The 19,432-nt window shown below is 42.7% G+C and overlaps 1 protein-coding gene across 2 annotated transcripts in view; it reads right to left on the reverse strand.

Annotated features, from left to right (window-relative positions):
• Positions 1-19,432, reverse strand: part of LOC124595389 — a 304,713-nt gene that overhangs the window by 22,039 nt on the left and 263,242 nt on the right. For both annotated transcript variants that reach the window (XM_047134110.1, XM_047134112.1), the window contains exon 11: positions 9,892-10,025. In XM_047134110.1, the coding sequence (XP_046990066.1) occupies positions 9,892-10,025 (134 nt within the window). The remainder of the gene's footprint in view (positions 1-9,891; positions 10,026-19,432) is intronic.

Below are 19,432 nucleotides of genomic sequence, written 5' to 3' on the forward strand. Positions count from 1 at the left end.
AGATGTTGGCCAGGTCAATAAGCAGCCAGGCACGGGGCCTGTTTCAGCATAGTCTTCAATTTCTGGAAAGCCGCATCGCATGACATGAACCAGAGAAAAGGCACGTTTTTATGCAATAGGCGATCCAATGGCTGAGCCACCGAAGCAGCAGACGGTAAAAACTTGTGATAGTATGCTATTTTCCCCAAGAAGGCCTGCAGTTCCTTAACAGATGCAGGGCGAGGAAGGGCATCGATCGCAGTGACAATTTGCTGAAGCAGACGAATACCATCCCGAGAGAGTTGAAACCCCAAGTACGTGATAGATGCCTGAAAAAAATTTGATTTCTGAAGATTATACTTAAGACCGGCAGTCTGTAAGACATGAAAAAGTGTGCGGAGATTTTGAAGATGTTTGTCAGTGGTAGAGCCAGTGACAACAATGTCGTCCTAATAATTTATACACCCAGGGACAGTGAGCAATAATTGCTCCAAGAATCGCTGAAAGAGAGCAGGGGCGCTGACAACCCCGAATGGCAATCGTTGGTATTGATAGAGGCCGAAAGGCGTGTTAAGGACCAGAAACTGCCGGGAAGCAGCGTCGAGAGGAAGTTGATGATAAGCTTCTGACAGTTCAAGTTTAGAAAAATACTGGCCTCCAGCAAGTATAGCAAACAATTCTTCAGGTTGAGGCATAGGGTAAGTGTCGATAAGGCATTGAGCATTTACAGTGGCTTTGAAATTGCCACAGAGACGTGTATCGCCATTTGGCTTAGCAACGACAACAACAGGAGAGGACCACTCACTGGAAGTGACAGGAAGCAAGACCCCTGAAGCAGTGAAACGATTCAGCTCCCGTTTGACCTGATCACAAAGGGCCACAGGAATGGGCCAACCCCAAAAAAACTTAGGCCGAGCAGTGGGTTTGAGCGTGATATGAGCTTCAAAGTCGTTTGCATGGCCTAACCCAGGAGAAAAAAGGGACGAAAATGTCATCGACAAGGAATCCAATTGAGCATAAGTAATAGCATCAGAGACGATAATGACAGAGTCATGTATGGAGAACCCAAAAACGCGAAAGGCATAGAAACCAAAAAGATTCTCCGCATTACTATGGTCGACCACAAATATGGGAACAGTGAGAACGACAGATTTGTAAGATACCTCAGCATCAAATTGTCCCAAGAGAGAAATCTTCTGTTTATTGTAAGTCCGTAATTGCCTAGTGACTGGTGACAGGATTGGAGAACCAACTGGAGATAAGTCTGAGAATTGATGATAGTGGCAGCAGAACCAGTATCCACCTGCATGCGAACATCTCGACCAAGTATTTGGACAGTGAGGAATAACTTCCCTGAAAGGGAAGAAGTACAATTGACAGACAACACAGAATCAGAATCAGCGTCATGTTCATGAACATCATGTATGCGGTCGGATTTGCAAACGGATGACACATGACCCTTCTTTTTCATTTGTGACACGGCCCAACATTGTGGACAATCTTCTCGTGAATGTTTCGTAAAACACCGCAGACACGAAGGAAGTTGTCGTGGGTTTTGCTGCAGTTTCTTAGAGGTTTGTTTACGGTTAGGCCGAGGCTGCGCTTGGGAGCGTACTGTGGCCGTGTCGGCCAGCGGGGACACGTCACACACTTCGTCAACATCGCACAGAGGTTGTATTTCCCCAACATCGCCCAATGCCTCTATTTGCGCTCCAGCGGCACGAGAAATTTCAAAAGACTGAGCGATGGATAGGACTTCATCTAGAGTCGGATTTTCCAACTGAAGGGCACGTTGCCTAACTTCTTTGTCGGGCACAGATCGGATAATAACATCCCGTACCATGGAATCTGAGTAGGATTCTTTGTGAACTTCAATAACGAATGACACTTTCTACTGAGGCCATTAAGTTCAGCAGCCCAAGCGCAATAGGATCGATACGGTTGTTTTTGACAATGATAAAAGGCAACACAAGAGGCTACCACATGCGTTTGCTTTTGAAAATAGACGGACAGGAGTGAGCACATTTCAGCAAAGCACAAAGATGCAGGATCTTTCAAAGGAGCCAATTGCAACAACAACCGATACATTTGATGTGAAATCCATGAAAGGAACAGAGATTTACATGTTTGTTCGTCCGCGACATGAAACACCAAGAAGTGCTGTCGAAGACGTTTTTCGTTATCAGACCAGTCTTCCGCCATCTCGTCGTAAGGACGCAAAGCAGGTAGAGACAACGATGAGAGACACCCCGCATTTGATGCCACAATGAAATCACAAATCGCATTTGTGAGAAGCGTTTGCTGTTCTATGAGACCTTGAAATAGTTGCTCTAAAGTAGCCATGGAAACATGTGGGTCAACGATGGAAAAGAAAAATCCCATCCTCGACGCCAATTGTAATAACTTCAAGTTGAACAAATATATTTCAAGGAAGACGCGATACATGAAAGTCACAGATCAAGTAAATAGAGTAAGACGTGTGTACACTTTAACAGTCAAATCATAGCTGAGTCCAAGTCTAGCGGCCGCTGGCTGGCTGGCCGCTTAGGCGGCACTGTTGCTGCTTGACTGGCAGACAGCGCTGCATGTAAAGGACGCGCGTAACTGCGCGGCGGCACTTTGAAAGATCGACAAGTCACAACGGCTACGATAATGGCATACATGCCCTCCCAGTAAGGTAGCTTAAAGCTATAAGACTTATTGGAGGTTAAGTTGAAAAATAGGGTTAGAGTTGAGAATAACGTGGTGTATTGGAATCCTGAGAAAAAAAAAATTGCTTTCAGAAAAAAGTATGTTTGATTACTTATTGAATGCCCCTTTTATTCCATTCAAACTCAGAATGGTTTCAAGAATTCTACAGCAAATTTATGATGAGGACATTTATCTGTAGTTATTCTTTTACCTTTCTTATATGCAGGAGTCACCAGCAGTTTTTTCCCCAATCACTTGGGACTTTACCCTGGGCAAGAGATTCATGATAAATGCAAGTTAACTAAGGGTCCAATAATGCAGAGAACTCCCTGTAAAATCTAACTAGGATTCCATATGGATGCTACTACATTGCTAATCATCTAACTATCTCCCTAAAATTCATTAGAAAACCACAATAAAAATATTTAGTAACCTAAGAGTGATATCTTGTTACCAATGATCTCATTACTTTGTCTCCCCCCCCCTCCCCCCCTCTCCCTTGACACGAGCTACAAGTGGTGACATAAGGTGCCCATTGCTATAAAAAAAGTAATGTAATGGCTCAAACACTGACCGCCAGGAGCACAGCCCAGCAACCAAAACAGGACTGCAATTACTGTCCAATGTGCTGCCAGCTCAGCAGCATCAACAGACACAGCTTCTGCAGCCAGTGCATTCATGTGAGGGACAACACGTGGACTTGTGTCTCACGACTGACCATCCTTCCGATTACGCCACACCAGGCCATCGACCCTGCTCCAGATGGTTTACATGGCCTCAATACAGGGGACCTTCCGCAATTGTCAGCACGTGTAAATCGGATTTAAACCACTAGTCCATGGGAAATGTCTGCATTGGCACACCTGTACCAGTGTGCAGAGGTGCGAGGATCACCTCCTGTCATCTGTGGTCTGTCTGTTTTAGATGTGCTGAACCATGTTTGTTTGTATTCATCAATAAAATGTTCTATCAATTGATTGGCTGCTTTCTTCAGCCGCTCCATCGCCAACCTCCGGTGGGAAACCACTCACCCAGTCCTACCCTGCAGTAAACTGCTATAATATTGGTGTCAGTATACTTTCTGCAGCTGTAAATGGTCACATAACACAGCACTGAAGGGAAGGAAGTGCAACTGCAGTGGTACTCAGCTCAAGTTTTTTGCTGGCAAGTGGTGTTTTATTTTGGGCCTATCTCATTGTCATTGTCCTTTCCTTTGTATTTTGCATATACTATACATAGTGGTGGTAGTCCTGAACAAAATGGCTGTCCCTGAGAAACCAACAACCCAGAAGACAATTCAGCATATATTAAATGAAGTAATTTAGGTTAGAGCTGACAATGAAGTTGTGTGTAGAAAAGTGAATCATTTGAAGGATGAAAGATGGGAAGGGTCATATTCAGGCATGTTTTCACTTGTCCTTGATGCTAGTATGGTTGCATTGGTGGCTGGTCCCTTTTGGACACTTCCATTATCATTAGATGCCTTTCGGTCTGAAAATCGCACCAGCGACTTTAAAATGCTTATAAGACAGAGTTCTGCAAGGCCTGAAACCAAAACAATGCCTAGTATATCCAGATGACATAATAGTTACTCCAAGGACATCTGGGAGCACATGCTGCATCTGCAGGAAGTATTTGAATGGCTGCGTGTAACTTCATATTGCAGGAAAACTACTATTTAGGTCACATTATTGGCAGGACAGGGTATGTACCAACCCACAGCTTGTGTGAGCAGAAAAAGATTTTCCAATGCCCAGCACAGTAAAAGAAGTACATGGGTCTGCAAATTTCTATAGAAAATACATTCCAAACTTTGGAGAGGTAAGCAAGATCCCTTAGGCATTTGTTTAAAAGAAAAATAGCTGTAAAATTTAGCTGGATTCAGAGCTGTCACACAGCATTTGAATGGTTAAATGGATTACCATCCATGAGTCCTGTTCTGATATTTCCAGACTATCAACAACAGTTCATCTTGTCCTGTGACTCTAGCAACCATGCCCTTGGTTCTATCCTGAACCAAGTGGTGCACGGGAAGGAACATTTCATAGCCAATGCTTCCAGGTAACTGAATTAAACAGGAAAAAAAGCTGTTCAATTTCAGAAAAGGAAATGCTGGCATTAATTTTTGGTATCACATATTTTCTAGGCTATCTTTATGGGAGATATTTTAATGTCATAACAGATCACACTACACTGAAATGGCTTCTAAAATTACAGGATCCAACCAGTAGGGTAACCTGCTGGACCTTAAGGCTTAACGAATTTGATTTTGAGGTAGTGCATCATTCAGGAAAGTCTCATGGTAACGCTAACGGAATAAGCTGCAAAGTACACACCATAGAATGCCCCAGAATAAGCACAGAAGGGTAGCACAGAACTCAGAATGCAAACACCAATTGTCAACAATACAAAAAACATGCAAATTTCAGCTCTGATGATGATTGAGTGCTTTACAAGCAAACACAATTTGGCTATCGTATTATTGTGCCAGTCTGTTAAGGGGACAAAGCATTGAAAGAAGTCCTCGATTCCATCTTAGCTGGGCACATCAGATGATGAGCCATGGACTGCAGCATTGTAGAAAATTACTGGTAGCCACAGGGAAAACAATATGTCATGTGCTATGTTAAGAACTGCATCCCTTATGCTCAAAGAGCTGATCTGAGTCCTCAGCAAATACTCCTGTAAAGACTGTGTGAGGCATAGAAACCTTTTCAATTAATCAGTCTCACACTACTTGGCCCTTTTGTACAAACACCAGTGGCAAATCAATATGAACTAACCCTAACTGATCACATTTCACATTACTTGGCCATGATCACCATACCAAACCAACAAGTACACATAGTGGCTCACGTTTTCATTAACTGTTGGCTACTGAAATCTGGCACGCCAAAAACAATAATAACTGACCAAGGCATGAACTTTACATCTGAATTGTTCAAGCCGCTATGTTGATATTGCACATTAAGAAGTTGTAACTAGCGCCCTTCACCCACAAGCGAACAGAGGAACAAAGAGAATGCATAGGACTTTGAGCAGAATGCTAAGTTATTTTGTGAACAGTAGCCACAATATTTGGGACACCCTTTTACAATATGTTTTGAGTGTGTACAGTTCAAAAATCCATGTCAGCATTGGTCTTCCACCCAACAAGGCTGTTTTTAATATAAAAATTCCCTCACCTTTTTAATTATATCAACCTACTCAAGGAGTGGATGTATCCTCTGTTCGAGACTTTCCCAAAAGCCTAAAAGTGATGTGGCATCAGGTGAAAGAAATGAACACAAAGGCTCTAGAAAGATGGGAAAATACACAATAAAAAAGTGAAATTATCACTCTGGGCAGTGGGTTATGTTAGCAACCCCTGTTCTGAAGAGGAAAATGAAGTTCATTCTGCAATACCAGGAATCCTATCAAGTATTCAAAACAACACCCTCAGTTAATGTTAAAATACAACTCCCAACTTGAACTGTGTTAGTCCAAATGAGTAGAATCCACCCACTTCAAGAAGAATCGGAAGCACTGCCTTAATTGATGGTAGCTCCTTCCAAGTGGGGAAGGGAATTGGGTAAAGAATGCAGGCGAAAAAAAGACATAAATAAGCCAGTGATGGAGAGTATACCTGAGATTGTTCCAACACAATCCATAAATCTTAAAACAATGTGGTGGTGTCACAAGTTGACTGTTTGTAATTTCTTATCAGTTATGTATTATGGTTACGTTTATGTGATGTTATCTCTATGAAAAATGTTCATGAGGAACACTTGCATATAGTTAATAGGATAGAGAACTGTTAATAGAGCACTGGTGTATCTAATTCAATTTGATTGTTTTGTTTTGTATGCAGTTCACATGGAAGGTAGATATGCAGGCAGAATGTGAGTTGGTAGTGAGTGAGTATATATATGTGACACACACTGGCTTGTAACTTGTTGAATATCCTTTATAAAGGATGTTCCCTAGATCAATTCAGTCATTTTGCGTAATGAGGTATTTAAGGAAATACTACTCTCCTCCTTGGTGTCACTGTGGTGCTGAGACATGCAAGTCACTGTTTGCCCAACAAAGTGAACAAATACGGCACCTGAGTCATGCGAATATACTCTGTCTTGCTCTGAGAAGCCTGCAACTAATTTCCCCAGGGAGCTCATTACAAGTGAAACTGAATTTTTCCAGACGATTGTGTCACTCTGACTGTACTCATTACCCAAACCAGCAGTAGCCATTGCCACCTGCCACGACCAAGGACATTTCGGCAGCACCCAGCACATAAAACTACAAAGTCAGGGATCGCTAATGAATGGTATGCAATGTGATATTTGAGGTCCCGCTTTCTGGTTATCTGCCACCATTACCAGAACCACAAGTCTAAACACCAGCTAATTGTTGATTTACCAACCGACCTACCTATTGAAATCCTGCCCAAGGAAAACCAGTCTTTCCTGAATGCCATGCTAGATCCAACTCTTCTGACTACCCTGGACCAAATGGCAGCAGCACAAAATGGACATGTGATGATGGAACATCTACTTGATCATGAAAGAAAATAATGTAACAAACAACAAAACCAACTCATAACCATAGGGACTAGCACATCAGATATTTGTGTAATTTTCAGCATGATAAGTATCGTGTACTGCCATCTCAGATGTAAAGCTGCTCAATATTTACCCCTTACCTCCCTTCAGCCTGCGGGTCCACAACAGTCACTGGCGAAGATGTGACTCAACCACAGAGAACAATAATAAATTGTGGAGAAAAAACTAAAGTGAGGCGCATACACTCAGAGCCAAAGGATGGTAGAAGTGAGATACTATATTTAGTGTAAAATAAAACAAAAAGGAGACATGCCAAAGTATTATTCAAGCGATGAAGAAACAATGATTGATAAGGAAGTCTCTCTTTTACAGTCAGACCAATAAACCAGGAATACAGAGAACTGGATTAATCTAAGAAGGGAGGAAATGTAACAGATCAAACATAGACAGCAAGGACTGCAGCCCAGCAACCAAAAACCAGGCCACAGTTACTGACCAATGCTCTGCCAGCTCAGCAGCATCAGCAGACACAGCTTCTACAGCTGGTGCTTCCACATGATGGACATCACACAGACTCCTGTCACACGGTTAACCAACCTACTGATTACGCCACACCAGGCCATCGACCCTGCCCTAAATGTTTCGACATGGCCTTGATACAAGGGGGCTTCCCCACCTGTCAGTATGTGAAAACCGAATACAAACCACCATGATCAACCCATCAGAAAATTGTCCCAGCTGGGCTGTTTGAGGATGCACAGCCTGTGATGGTCACAGCTGCATCAATAACACTGCCACTGCCAGGCTGTGAACCAATGACTACTGCCTTAGTGTCCAATATGAACACAGTGACATCACATCATTGCCAAAACGCTACCCTGCAGTCATCAGCTGCCATCAGCACGCTACGGTAGCTGGGCTGCACGCTACAATCCATGGGAAATGCCTGCATCGGCACACCCATACCAGTGTGCAGGGGTTCAAATATCACCTCCCATCACCTGCAATCTATCTGTTTCAGAAGTCTGTTCATGTTCATCAATAATGTTCTATCAATTTATTGGTTGCCTCCTTTGCCCGCTCCACCACCAACCTCCAGCAGAAAACCAATTGCCCACTTCTATCTTGCATTAAATGCTGCTACAGTAGATTAGTACAAAAATAATGTTGTCCTTCAGTTTTTGTCCAGAATGAAGAACAGAAATTCTAATGTTAATGCTTCTCCGGTATGTCAGGGTTGTATCCATAAACTATACTTTGGTTACCAATGACACTCTTCAAAAGACAGAGTAAAAGCTGCTCTTAAAACAGTTCCATAACATCCACACTTATAAGCAAGTCAGCATGGAGCAAGTAAGAATGAACTTTGCCACAATCCTCTCTGTTTCATTTTTTTACCATCAAAATTTGTTAACTTCAGATTTTGCAGGACTTATAAGATGATAATCATCTTTCATTGGTGTTTCGTCATTTTACACACTTACACCAGTCATAAATTCAAACTTAACTTTGGTAAGCACCAGTTTTAAAATATCATACACTTCCTTAACTAACTTTATGTATCTTGTAGGAAAGAAGAAAAGAGGGAAGTAATAGAAATGGGAGAGAATAAGTAGAATCAATTACATTTTAAATGCAAGTTCACATTATACAAAAATAATTTACACGTAACATTTAATGAATGAGGAGCTCGCTGCTTACTGTGTTCAAAAATTAATAAAGAAATGTATATTACTGGCTACTCCCTCCATGAGCTGTCTAAGGATACTGAACATAAAATTGAGTGTTCTCTTAACCCAAGAACTGAGACTTAATGTTATAACATTAATCCTGTGAATGGTGTATCGCAAAAACATTAGCCTCTTTTAAAAGTAATTTTTTAATGTGTATCAAACAATGGAAAATCCAGGATGGAATGTAACAATACCAGAGAAGGAAAGTTGCTACTCACCATATAGCGGAGATGCTGAGTCATGGTAGGCGAAATAAAAAGATTCACACAGTTAAAGCTTTTGGCCATTAAGGCCTTTGTCAGCAGTACACACACACACACACACACACACACACACACACAAATGCAACTTGCACAAACATCAGCAGTCTCAGAGAGCTGAGACCACACTGTGAACAGCAGCACCAGTGCATGATGGGAGTGGCGACTGGGTGGGGGTAAGGAGAAGGCTGGGGTGGGGAGGGGGAGGGATAGTATGGTGGGAGTGGCGGACAGTCAAGTGTTGCAGTTTAGACGGAGAGTAGGAGAGAAGGTGCGGAGGGACGAGGGGGTAAGTAGTGGAAAGGAGAGAAATAAAAGAAATTAAAAGACTGGGTGGGGCAGTGAAATGACAGCTGAGTAGTTCTGGAATGGGAACAGAGAAGGGCTGGATGGGTGAGGACAGTGACTAACGAAGGTTGAGGCCAGGAGGGTTACGGGAACGTAGGACGTATTGCAGGAAAAGTTCCCAACTGCGCAATTCAGAAAAGCTGGGATGTGTATGATGCGTTGATATGGAAGAGCAGTTTCACATGGCATTTGTTTGAATTTTGTTTAATATTTACCTGCATAGTTGAGACAATATGAGGAAACATTTCCCATAGCTTGTGTATTTAGTAAAGAGAATTAGCAAACTAGTATTGCCACAGCCAGTATCAACTGATTTACGAGGAACATCATAATACTTACTTGTTCAAGAAATCTACAAACGTTTCAGCAGCTTTCTTGACAGTCTTGTCTTCTAGACTAACCTCTTGCCAGTCAAGACATGCACACCAATGAGCCTCTACATAGGCATCAGAACATGTCCGTTCCAAGGGAATCTTTAAACATGAAACAATTAATTAATTTCAAGTATAATGATATACTACAAAATACAGGCACTTGTTTAAAATTATTAGACCAGAATTCAAGTCAAAACAGATCTACCGAGTTTTAACAAACACCTTTTGTTAACAACTTTCTAAATTTTCAGTCAGAAATTTGTTCCCCAAAAACTACACAGAGGAATGCAGCAAAACCTTATGCGAATGGCAAATGCTGCAGAAGAGAAGATTTTTCTCAAAAAACTCATGTCATGCATAGAATGTGGACAATTAGCTACAGTCTGAAAGGTTGAAAGGAAATGATAAGGTATGTAATAGAGCACAATGATAAACAGTGGTTTAGCCATCATAGAATACAAATGAGGAACACATACAAAAATACAACAGTAGAAGATGTTAATGAAGCAGAGTCTTCCATTGTGATAAAACAATGAGCATGATCATACAGATTCATATGATATTTGCATGGTAGGAGCAGAAGGCTCATTACCAGGTGCAGCAGACAAAACTTGATAGTAAAGATGATTTATTTTAACTGACATAGGAGACAAAATTGCTTACATTTCCACTGACAGTTTTTGGGGGTTCTGCAATCTTACTATTTATTCTTTTCCTCCTTTTGTGTTGTAGTTCTAGTTCTAATATGCAAATCATGAGTCTCGAATTCTGATATGTCTGCATTTCTATGTTGTTATCAGTTATATTATAAACTTTAAAACATTATCCAAAATAAAAAGTGTAACACTTGCATTTAATAAGTTTAGGAAACCACAGGAAACCTAAATGGAGAAGGCCCAAATCGAAGTCCACTGCTTTTTTTCCCTCTTTTTTCTCACTCTCGAACAGTGAGGAATAAATAACATGTTGTGTAGCAAATTTTTTATGGTAACTACACTGAGGTGACAAAAGTCATGGGATAGCGTTATGCACATATGAAGATTACGGCAGTATCATGTACACAAGGTATAAAAGGGCAGTGCACTGGCAGAGCTGTTGTTTGTAATTAGATGATTCATTTGAAAAGGTTTCTGACATGATTGTGGCCACACGATGGGAATGAACAGACTTCGAATGTGGAATGGTAGTTGGAATGTAGCAATATCCCCGTCCTAGCCTCCTCCTTACCCCCACCCAGTTGCCACTCCCATCATGCATTTATGCTGCTGCTCTCAGTGCGGCTTCAGTTGCCTGAGACTGCACTAGCATGTGTGAGTTGTGTGTGTGTGTGTGTGTAATCTTTTTTTGATGGAGGCCTTACTGGCTGAAAGCTTTAGTTTTGACAGTCTTTTTGTTGTGCCTATCAGCGTCTCAGCATCTCCACTATTAGTGAGTAGCAACTTTCCTTTTCATAATATTGTTACATTCCAGCCTGGATTTTCCATTGTTTGAATGGTAGTTGGAGTTAGACCTATGGCACACTCAATTTCAGAAATTGTTAGGGAATTCAATATTCTGACATCCACAGTGTCAAGAGTGTGCTGACAATACCAAATTTCAGGCATTACCTCTCACTACAGACAATGCAATGGTCAACAGCTTTCACTTAATGACCAAGAGTAGTGTAGTTGGCATAGAGTTGTCAGTGCTTACACAGAAGCAGCACTGTGTGAAATAACCACTGAAATCAACATGGGATGTGCAACAAATGTATGTGTTAGGACAGTGCAGCAAAATTTGGCATTAATGGGCCATGGCAGCAGATGACAAACATGACTGCCTTTGCTAACAGCATGATATTGCCTGCAGTGCTTCTCGTTGGCTCTTAACCATATCCGTTGGACCCTTTATTAGTGGAAAACTGTGGCCTGGTCTGATGAAACCCAATTTCAGGTCATTAGAGCTTATGGTAGGGTTTGAGCCGTCCACCCAAGTTGTCAAAAATGCACTAGTCGAACTGTGGGCTATGTTTACATGGAATGGACTAGCTTCTCCAGTCCAACTGAACTGATCATTGACTGAAAATGATTATATTCAACTACTTGGAGACCATTTGCAGCCATTCATGAACCTCATGTTACCAAACACTGCTGGAATTTTTATGGAGGACAATGCACCATGTCACCGGGCCACAATTGTTTGAGATTAGTTTGAAGAACGTTCTGACGATTCAAGCAAATGATTTGGCCACCCAGATCACCCACCATGAATCTCATCAAGCATTGTGGAACATAACTGAAATGTCAGTTTGTGCACAAAATCCTACACTGGCATCATTTTCACAATTATGGGCAGCTACAGAGGCAGCATGACCCAGTATTTATGCAGAGGACTTCCAATGATTTATTGAGTCCACACTGCACTACATAGGACAAAAGGAGGTCCGACTTGATATTAGGAGGTATCCCATGACTTTTGTCATGTCAGTGCATTTTGAAATGGTTGTACAACACTGTAGTTAATATCACTGTAAAATTCCAGAAATACTTCATGATGCTGTTAATTTGTTTTCCGACAAATAAAGAGTCTAAGAATCACAGCTGGTGCACGTAGTTACAAGCATCTCCTAAAACAGGAACTGTCCTATCCTAGAGAGATGCAGAGCCCAGTACCTGAGTGGTGAGACTGCAAGCACAGCATTCTTTCCCCATCACTCCTCTTACACTCACGTCAGTTTCACATACTGGTGATTCCTTCATTCACCTAAATGAGTGAGCACTCAATATGCATGAAGCAACAAGCACTGCCATTTGGCTGAAGAAACATGGCGATTAGTTTAGTCACAATATAGCAACTCTAATGAGTCTGGATGTCTTGGAATGCTTTTCAGTTAGAGATTCCCTGTGTTTCCATGGTCTATAAAGAATGTATGTGATGATTCATCAAATATTTCCAAGGTGATTGAACACGATTATGTGTAGCCAATATTAAAATAACTATGAATGTAGAATGTTATTGATTTTGCTGTCCCACTGTACAAATTGTATAAATGAATAGATGCAGCAATCTGTGGCAGGTGGTGGGCATAAGGAGAAGGCATGGGGTTGGGAGCAGGAGATGTAGCAGGGTTGTGTTGGGGGAAGCTGTGGGAGCCAGCAGGGGTATGGTGGGGACAGGATAGGGCTGCTAAGTGCAGCCAAACTGACAACTACCCTTACATTAGTATATAAGACACACATGGCAAAAATAAGCTGAATTGGAAGTGACACACCACAAACTTCACAGAGTAGTGGATCCTCCTGCCACAGGAGCAAATTGTGTATGTTAAAAGGCTATTTCCTACATGAAGTGTTCATCAAGCCTGTGTGATCAATTTGAGTGACCACAGCTTGTTTTCCGCCACCTCTACCTGCTCAGTTTCCCACTGTCCCACAATTCATCTGTCAGCCAATGAAATGACAGTGTGCACGAACATACAACACCATCCCGACATGCCTCTTTGCCTGCTTTGTCAGCTCTGTCTTTTCTCTGTATCCTGAGTATGTCCATGTACCCTGCAGAAGACCACCTCCTTGCCACGATGTAGGTGCTGCTGTATGGAGTCATGGATGAGCTGAACAAACTGGTCTACCAGATACATTTGGGGGACCTCTTGTAGCGCACTGACTGAGTCAGAACAGATGAGAAACTTCATACAGTGATGCCTGTAAATCCACTCCAGTGCCATCATAATGCCATATAACTCCACATCCTAATTTGTAAACTGTTCCAGAAAACCTTTTGAAAACTCTAGCAGGGAAAACAGGTGAACAACTGAGCATTCTCTTGCTGGGACCCATCTGTATGAACAATGATAAAATGGTGGTACATACTTAAAAATAAGGAAACAGTAGGAAGAAAGTAGTCTAGGTTTTCTTGTACTGTGTCAAGCTTAATATCATTTTATGCTTCTGAAGACGCCAAGGTGGCAATTTGTTCCATTTCTGGCTGATATTTAAAGGTCTGGTCCTTGAGAAAATCAGTAGAATGTATCCCGAATGGTTTGGTCGCATGGGACCGATTCCTGAACAGCCACTCAAAGTGGGGGTGGACTGCAACACAAAATGCCTATGACTGAGGCAATGCCAAGACTTTCAGGGTCTATCAAGCCAGAAGAAGGCACTGCCAAATCCAGGGTGATGAGTCACCAGCCACAGCACACAGACTCTGAACTAGGCTGATCTTAAAGACTCCAGTCAATATCTGAATGCCCCAATGGTGGATAGCATCTAACATCTTGAGGTAAAAAATATGGACTGATCCATAAATGATGCTACCATGATCTAACTGTGATCTGACAAATGGACTATAAAACTGCAAGGGGTGGAACCTGTCAGCTCCCATGCCTTTCCACTGAGGCATTTCAATAAATTCAACATTTGAAACACTTTGTTCGCAAGTCTTTGAGGCGCAGGAACCACATTAATTTTGAATCAAATAGTAGGCCCAAAAAGTGCACAGCAGCCTTAAAATGTAAAATGTGGTCCCCTATTGTGAATTCTGCTCAATTAAAAGTTTGACAAGCATGGTTAAATTTGATATATGTAGTCTCCTCTGGTCAGAAACTAAAACCAGTTTTACTGTCTCACACTTCCAGCATACTAATGGTCAGCTGTAGTTGTCTTGTTGTTGTTGTTGTTAGATAGGAGGAAAAGTAGAAGATTGTGAAGATGTACACAAAGAGCATTTAACAGGGCTCCTGACTGCTGATGAGTTGCCACAGACAGTGACTGCAAACAATGTGACACTGAATACACCACACTGGGGAAACCTATTCTCCTAGGCATTGCAGTCTGACAAGGCATCACCAGTGCCGTACCAAAAGCACTGTTCCTTGAGGAAGGGTTGGATAAGAAGCAACAGACGTCGACATAGTCCCCATTCACAAAGTTGGTGAAGAATGTTCTACCTTCAAGTAATGTTGTACCCTTTTTCAAGGCAGACAACAACAATGAGGCAACTACAGCCGACCATCAGGATTCTGGAAGCTTGGAAGAATAAACAAAATAGTTTTGGCATATGAAGGAATTCTATATCACAATCTCCAGTAGAATTAAGTCGTCAAAGGCAGGATGTGATAGCACCTGTGTTCAGAGCGGCACAGGTGACCTCAGGATCTGAGAAGCCAGATAAGGCAGCAGTTGACAATGTCCTTAGGAATCTTACCCATACATCTGGTAAGGGTACACTCCTGTAACAGTTAGGGTTCATACGATCCTTGGCTGGTTTCCACAATGGAATTAATATTGCCTCCTCCTGGGTTGTGGGGGACTCTTGATCAAACCAGATCTGACTGAAATAAGATGGGAGTTTGCCTTTGGTTTCGGGTCACAGATGATGGAGCATGGCATAATGAATCTGATCTGGTCCTGGAGCAGAGTCACTAGCCACTGATATAGCTTGTTCCAACTACCAGGAAAAAGCAGAGCAGCCACTTTTCCACAGTCCTACAAAACAAGTGGAATACAGAAGTCTGGATGATGCTGAGATGATAAAAAAGGTGTTCAGCTAAAACCTGAGCCAGATCTTTAGGCACGTCTGTCTACCAACACCCCATTTGTCAACAAGGCTGTAAGAGGAGGTGTACTGCCCTTGCCTGAAATCTGCCTTATTGATTCCCAAACTTACACAGTGGAAGTGGACCAATTAATGGAAGTCATGAATTCCTTCCAGGAGTCCTCTTCCATTCTTTTATCCACTTGTGCTCTCACTGATCTGAAGGCACGAAGGTTTCCTATCATTGGACAGTGTCTGAATTTCCGCAAAGCTGGCTCCGACTGCCAAGTGACATTTGTCATACCATCAAGGGACATGACATCATCTGCCGGCCGCAGTGGTCTAGCGGTTCTAGGTGCTCAGTCCAGAACTGCGTGACTGCTACGGTCGCAGGTTCAAATCCTGCCTCGGGCATGGATGTGTGTGATGTCCTTAGGTTAGTTAGGTTTAAGTAGTTCTAAGTTCTAGTGGACTGATGACCACAGATGTTAAGTCCCATAGTGCTCAGAGCCATTTGAACCATTTTTGAACCATGACATCATCTGAGGTGGTTGCTCGACTGGGGAATGGAATCTGTGGCAGCTCATTGAAACTCACAGGTGACATATGGCTCACCATCTCCTGGTACAATCCTGTTGTTCAAAGATGGTCTGCTGACTATATTGCAACCAATTTCCCCTTTAAACCATCCATATTTGCAATCTTCTGTCAACCACCAATTAGAGTCAGCAGACAAATACACACCAGAAAGTGGCCACTGGAAAGGAAATCTGTGGTCAGTTCCCCCTGAATTAAGTCTACAGTAGCTGGGGAAGAAAAACAAACGTCAATGGCTGAAGATAATCCTGCAGCAGTAGAAAAGTGTGTCATCTGACCAGCATTCAAAAGGCAAGACATTCTCTCAATGGATGAAGTGCTCAGTAATTCGACCCCTGGAACAAAAATGGTAGGTGAGCCCCACAACACTTTGTGTGCATTGTAATCCCCCATGAGGAGGAACACAAGGGGAACAGTGAGAGTTCTGTCACTGAATCTTTTTGTGAAATCTTATGGGACTTAACTGCTAAGATCATACTTAACCTAAATTATCCTAAGGACAAACACACACACACACCGCCAGGATGGTTCCTTTCAAAGGGCACGGCCGACTTCCTTCCCCGTCCTTCCCTAATCCGATGAGACTGATGACCTCCTGTCAGGTCTCCTTCCCCAAAACAACCAACCAACCACACACACACCCATGCCCGAGGGAGGACTCAAACCTCTGCCAGGACCAGCCGCACAGTCCATGACAACTGTGATTTTAACTGGTTTGATAACTTCCACTGCAACTGCTTTTATGACCATGGTAAGAGGAACAGGAGAGGAATTACATCTGTCATCAATGAAAACAGCAACACTACCCTTATCCCTATCTCCAGTAACACTGTCCTTCCTGTAGGAGCAGCAGTCCATTAATGCTTGTGTGTTGGCAACTTTAAAATGAGCTTCTTGTAAGCAGGTGCAGAACAGTTTCTACTTGGTCAGGAGCTGTAATTCTTTAAACTGTAATGAGTGTCAGTTTAAGTTCCACTGCAACAGAGTAGTCCCTGTGGGAGTCATTCATTAGTGATGGTTGTCCTTGTACTTCTTCCTTATTGGTGATGATTACCTGAGATGTCAGGAGGAACATTAGACTGTGTCAGATTCTGCCTTTCCTCCAGGAGCATATCAACATTCTCAACAGTAAATTCACCACTGGACAGGGAGAGTGCCCGTCTACACAAAGGTTTAGCTGCCACTTTCTTCAATTTTGAACGGCTTTTTATGTTGCTTATTCCTTATTTGTGGCAGGAGTTGCTTGCACTGATTGAAAGGACAGCTTAATGGGCTTTCCGATGGTGTGCAATGGTAGGGAGCTCAAGTTTTAAGTCCACTGTTAACAGCTTCTGAATGATTTTGGGTTCAAAAGTAGCTTTTCTCCCCTCACATACACAAGTGTACTTAAATCTGTTTTCTGGGTTCATGTGGAGGCATCAAACTTGGTAACTGACTTCTTAAGGGCCGATGTAAAAGAAGTAGCAAATACCCGAGGTTGCATAGCTATTTTAGCTTCACCATAGGGCATGTGTCCCCTAATTTTCAACTCCTGAACTTTCCTTTCCTCATTATAAACCCCACACTTTCTGCTTCATACTGCATGATCCCTGGAGCAGTTTATACATTTTAGTGGAAGTGTACAAGAATCATCTGATTCGAGGGCTGAGCCTCCACAATTGCCACACATAGCCCTCCAGTTACATGCCACAGTGGTATGACTGAATCCTGACATTTGAAGCATCGCACTGGTTTGGGCACTAATGGTCAAACCTTAAAGACAGGTATAGCCTGCAAGAATATGTTCACGTAATTCTGGAGTGTTAAATGCTATAATAAATGTTTCAGTTTTTTCCAATGTGCCAATTACTCTTCTATAGTTCTGCACTTCTGTGACACCCTTATTTTTCTATTCTTCACGTAATTCCTCAGGGTCCAACTCCATTATATCGAGCAGGTAACCATGCCTTTACCAAAGTTAAGGGCCTTATGCAACTCAGCCAAAACAGGGTAATCATCAATGGCCTTGCATCCCAGAAGCTTCGATAGTTAGTTTTATCTGGCAGTTTCAATTAGAAGTGTTCCATTACGAAGTCATTTAATACTTTTTAAGGACCCAGCAATACCCTCCAATGCCACGCAAATATAGAACGGGAATACCTCCTCAAAGATTCCCTCTGCTGTCTTGATTACACCGAAAGTGTTATGGCAGACTACTGCTCTGTTACTATAACTCTGCAAGTTCTTCTTGGACAGACTGACCAACTAAACTCTCTTTGTTGAGAGGGTGAAGGTGCTACCTGATGATACACCCATCCTGTCAGTGGTAGATGTGGATTGAGGTCACTCCACAGGGACCCCATCAGCCACTAGGGAAACAAATGTTGATACAAACAGAGCCCTGCATACCTGAGAAGGCCTTATACAATGGTGGGGCAGCAGATGCCCCAGAGAGAATGTTTTATTTCACCATTCTTTCACCTCATCAGTACTTGGCACACCTTGGGGTGAGACACACAACATTCTACCGCAGTGCCTAACGATGGTCTTTACTTATGCCCAGAGTTTATGGTGGCCTGGTGGTACTGGCCAGTCCCCATCTTGGGAAACCTGGGGTCACCAAACTCATAGCAAGCTAAGAAAGCCACAAAAGTAGTAGTAGTAGTAGTAGTAGAGGGGTTTTGGGTGCACAACAGCAGGGTTAAGGAAACCACAGCCCTCCCTTCCCTATGTTATGGGACATACTTCATCAGACCCCTCCGCTGTGGTCTGTCCGGCTTGGGCAACCCTGTCAGTAGCTATACCACTGCCAGCATAGTCCTCAGCATTACTGAGGAATGCAAACCCTCCCACCTGGCACATAAGGTACCTACGATAAAGTGGTGTCCCGCAGGAAGAAGCAGTCATTGAAGTGAGCACATTGTGTTGGGCAGAACGTTCAGCAACTGGCTGGTCCATCTGTTTGTCAGTGGCCATTAATGCAGAGACAGCTTATTAGTTGCCATACCCATGGAGAAAGCAGCACAGTGCACTGCAGATTAGTTTGTAAATCAAGTGACCGCTTTCACAGGTAGCCCTGCCTTTGTTGGGACAGGAAATGCCTGTGATTGGATTGGATTATGTGGTAATGGGAGGATGTATGGGATAGGTATTGCATGTAGGTCTATTGCAGGGTTATGAGCCATGAGGCAAGGGGCTGTGAACAAGTGCAGAGTTGGGATTCACAAGGACATTACACAGGTTTAGTGGGCAGTGGAATACCATTGTGGGAAAGGTGGGGAGGAAAGTGCATAGGGTATTCCCCATTTCAGGACATGACAAAAGGCAGTTGAGACCTTGGTGGAGAATGTCATTCAGCTGCTTCAGTATTTGGTTGTACTGAGTCACAAAAAGAGTGCTCCTTTATGGCCAGACAG

This window comes from Schistocerca americana, chromosome 2, assembly GCF_021461395.2.
Source record: "Schistocerca americana isolate TAMUIC-IGC-003095 chromosome 2, iqSchAmer2.1, whole genome shotgun sequence".
Lineage (NCBI taxonomy): Eukaryota > Metazoa > Arthropoda > Insecta > Orthoptera > Acrididae > Schistocerca > Schistocerca americana.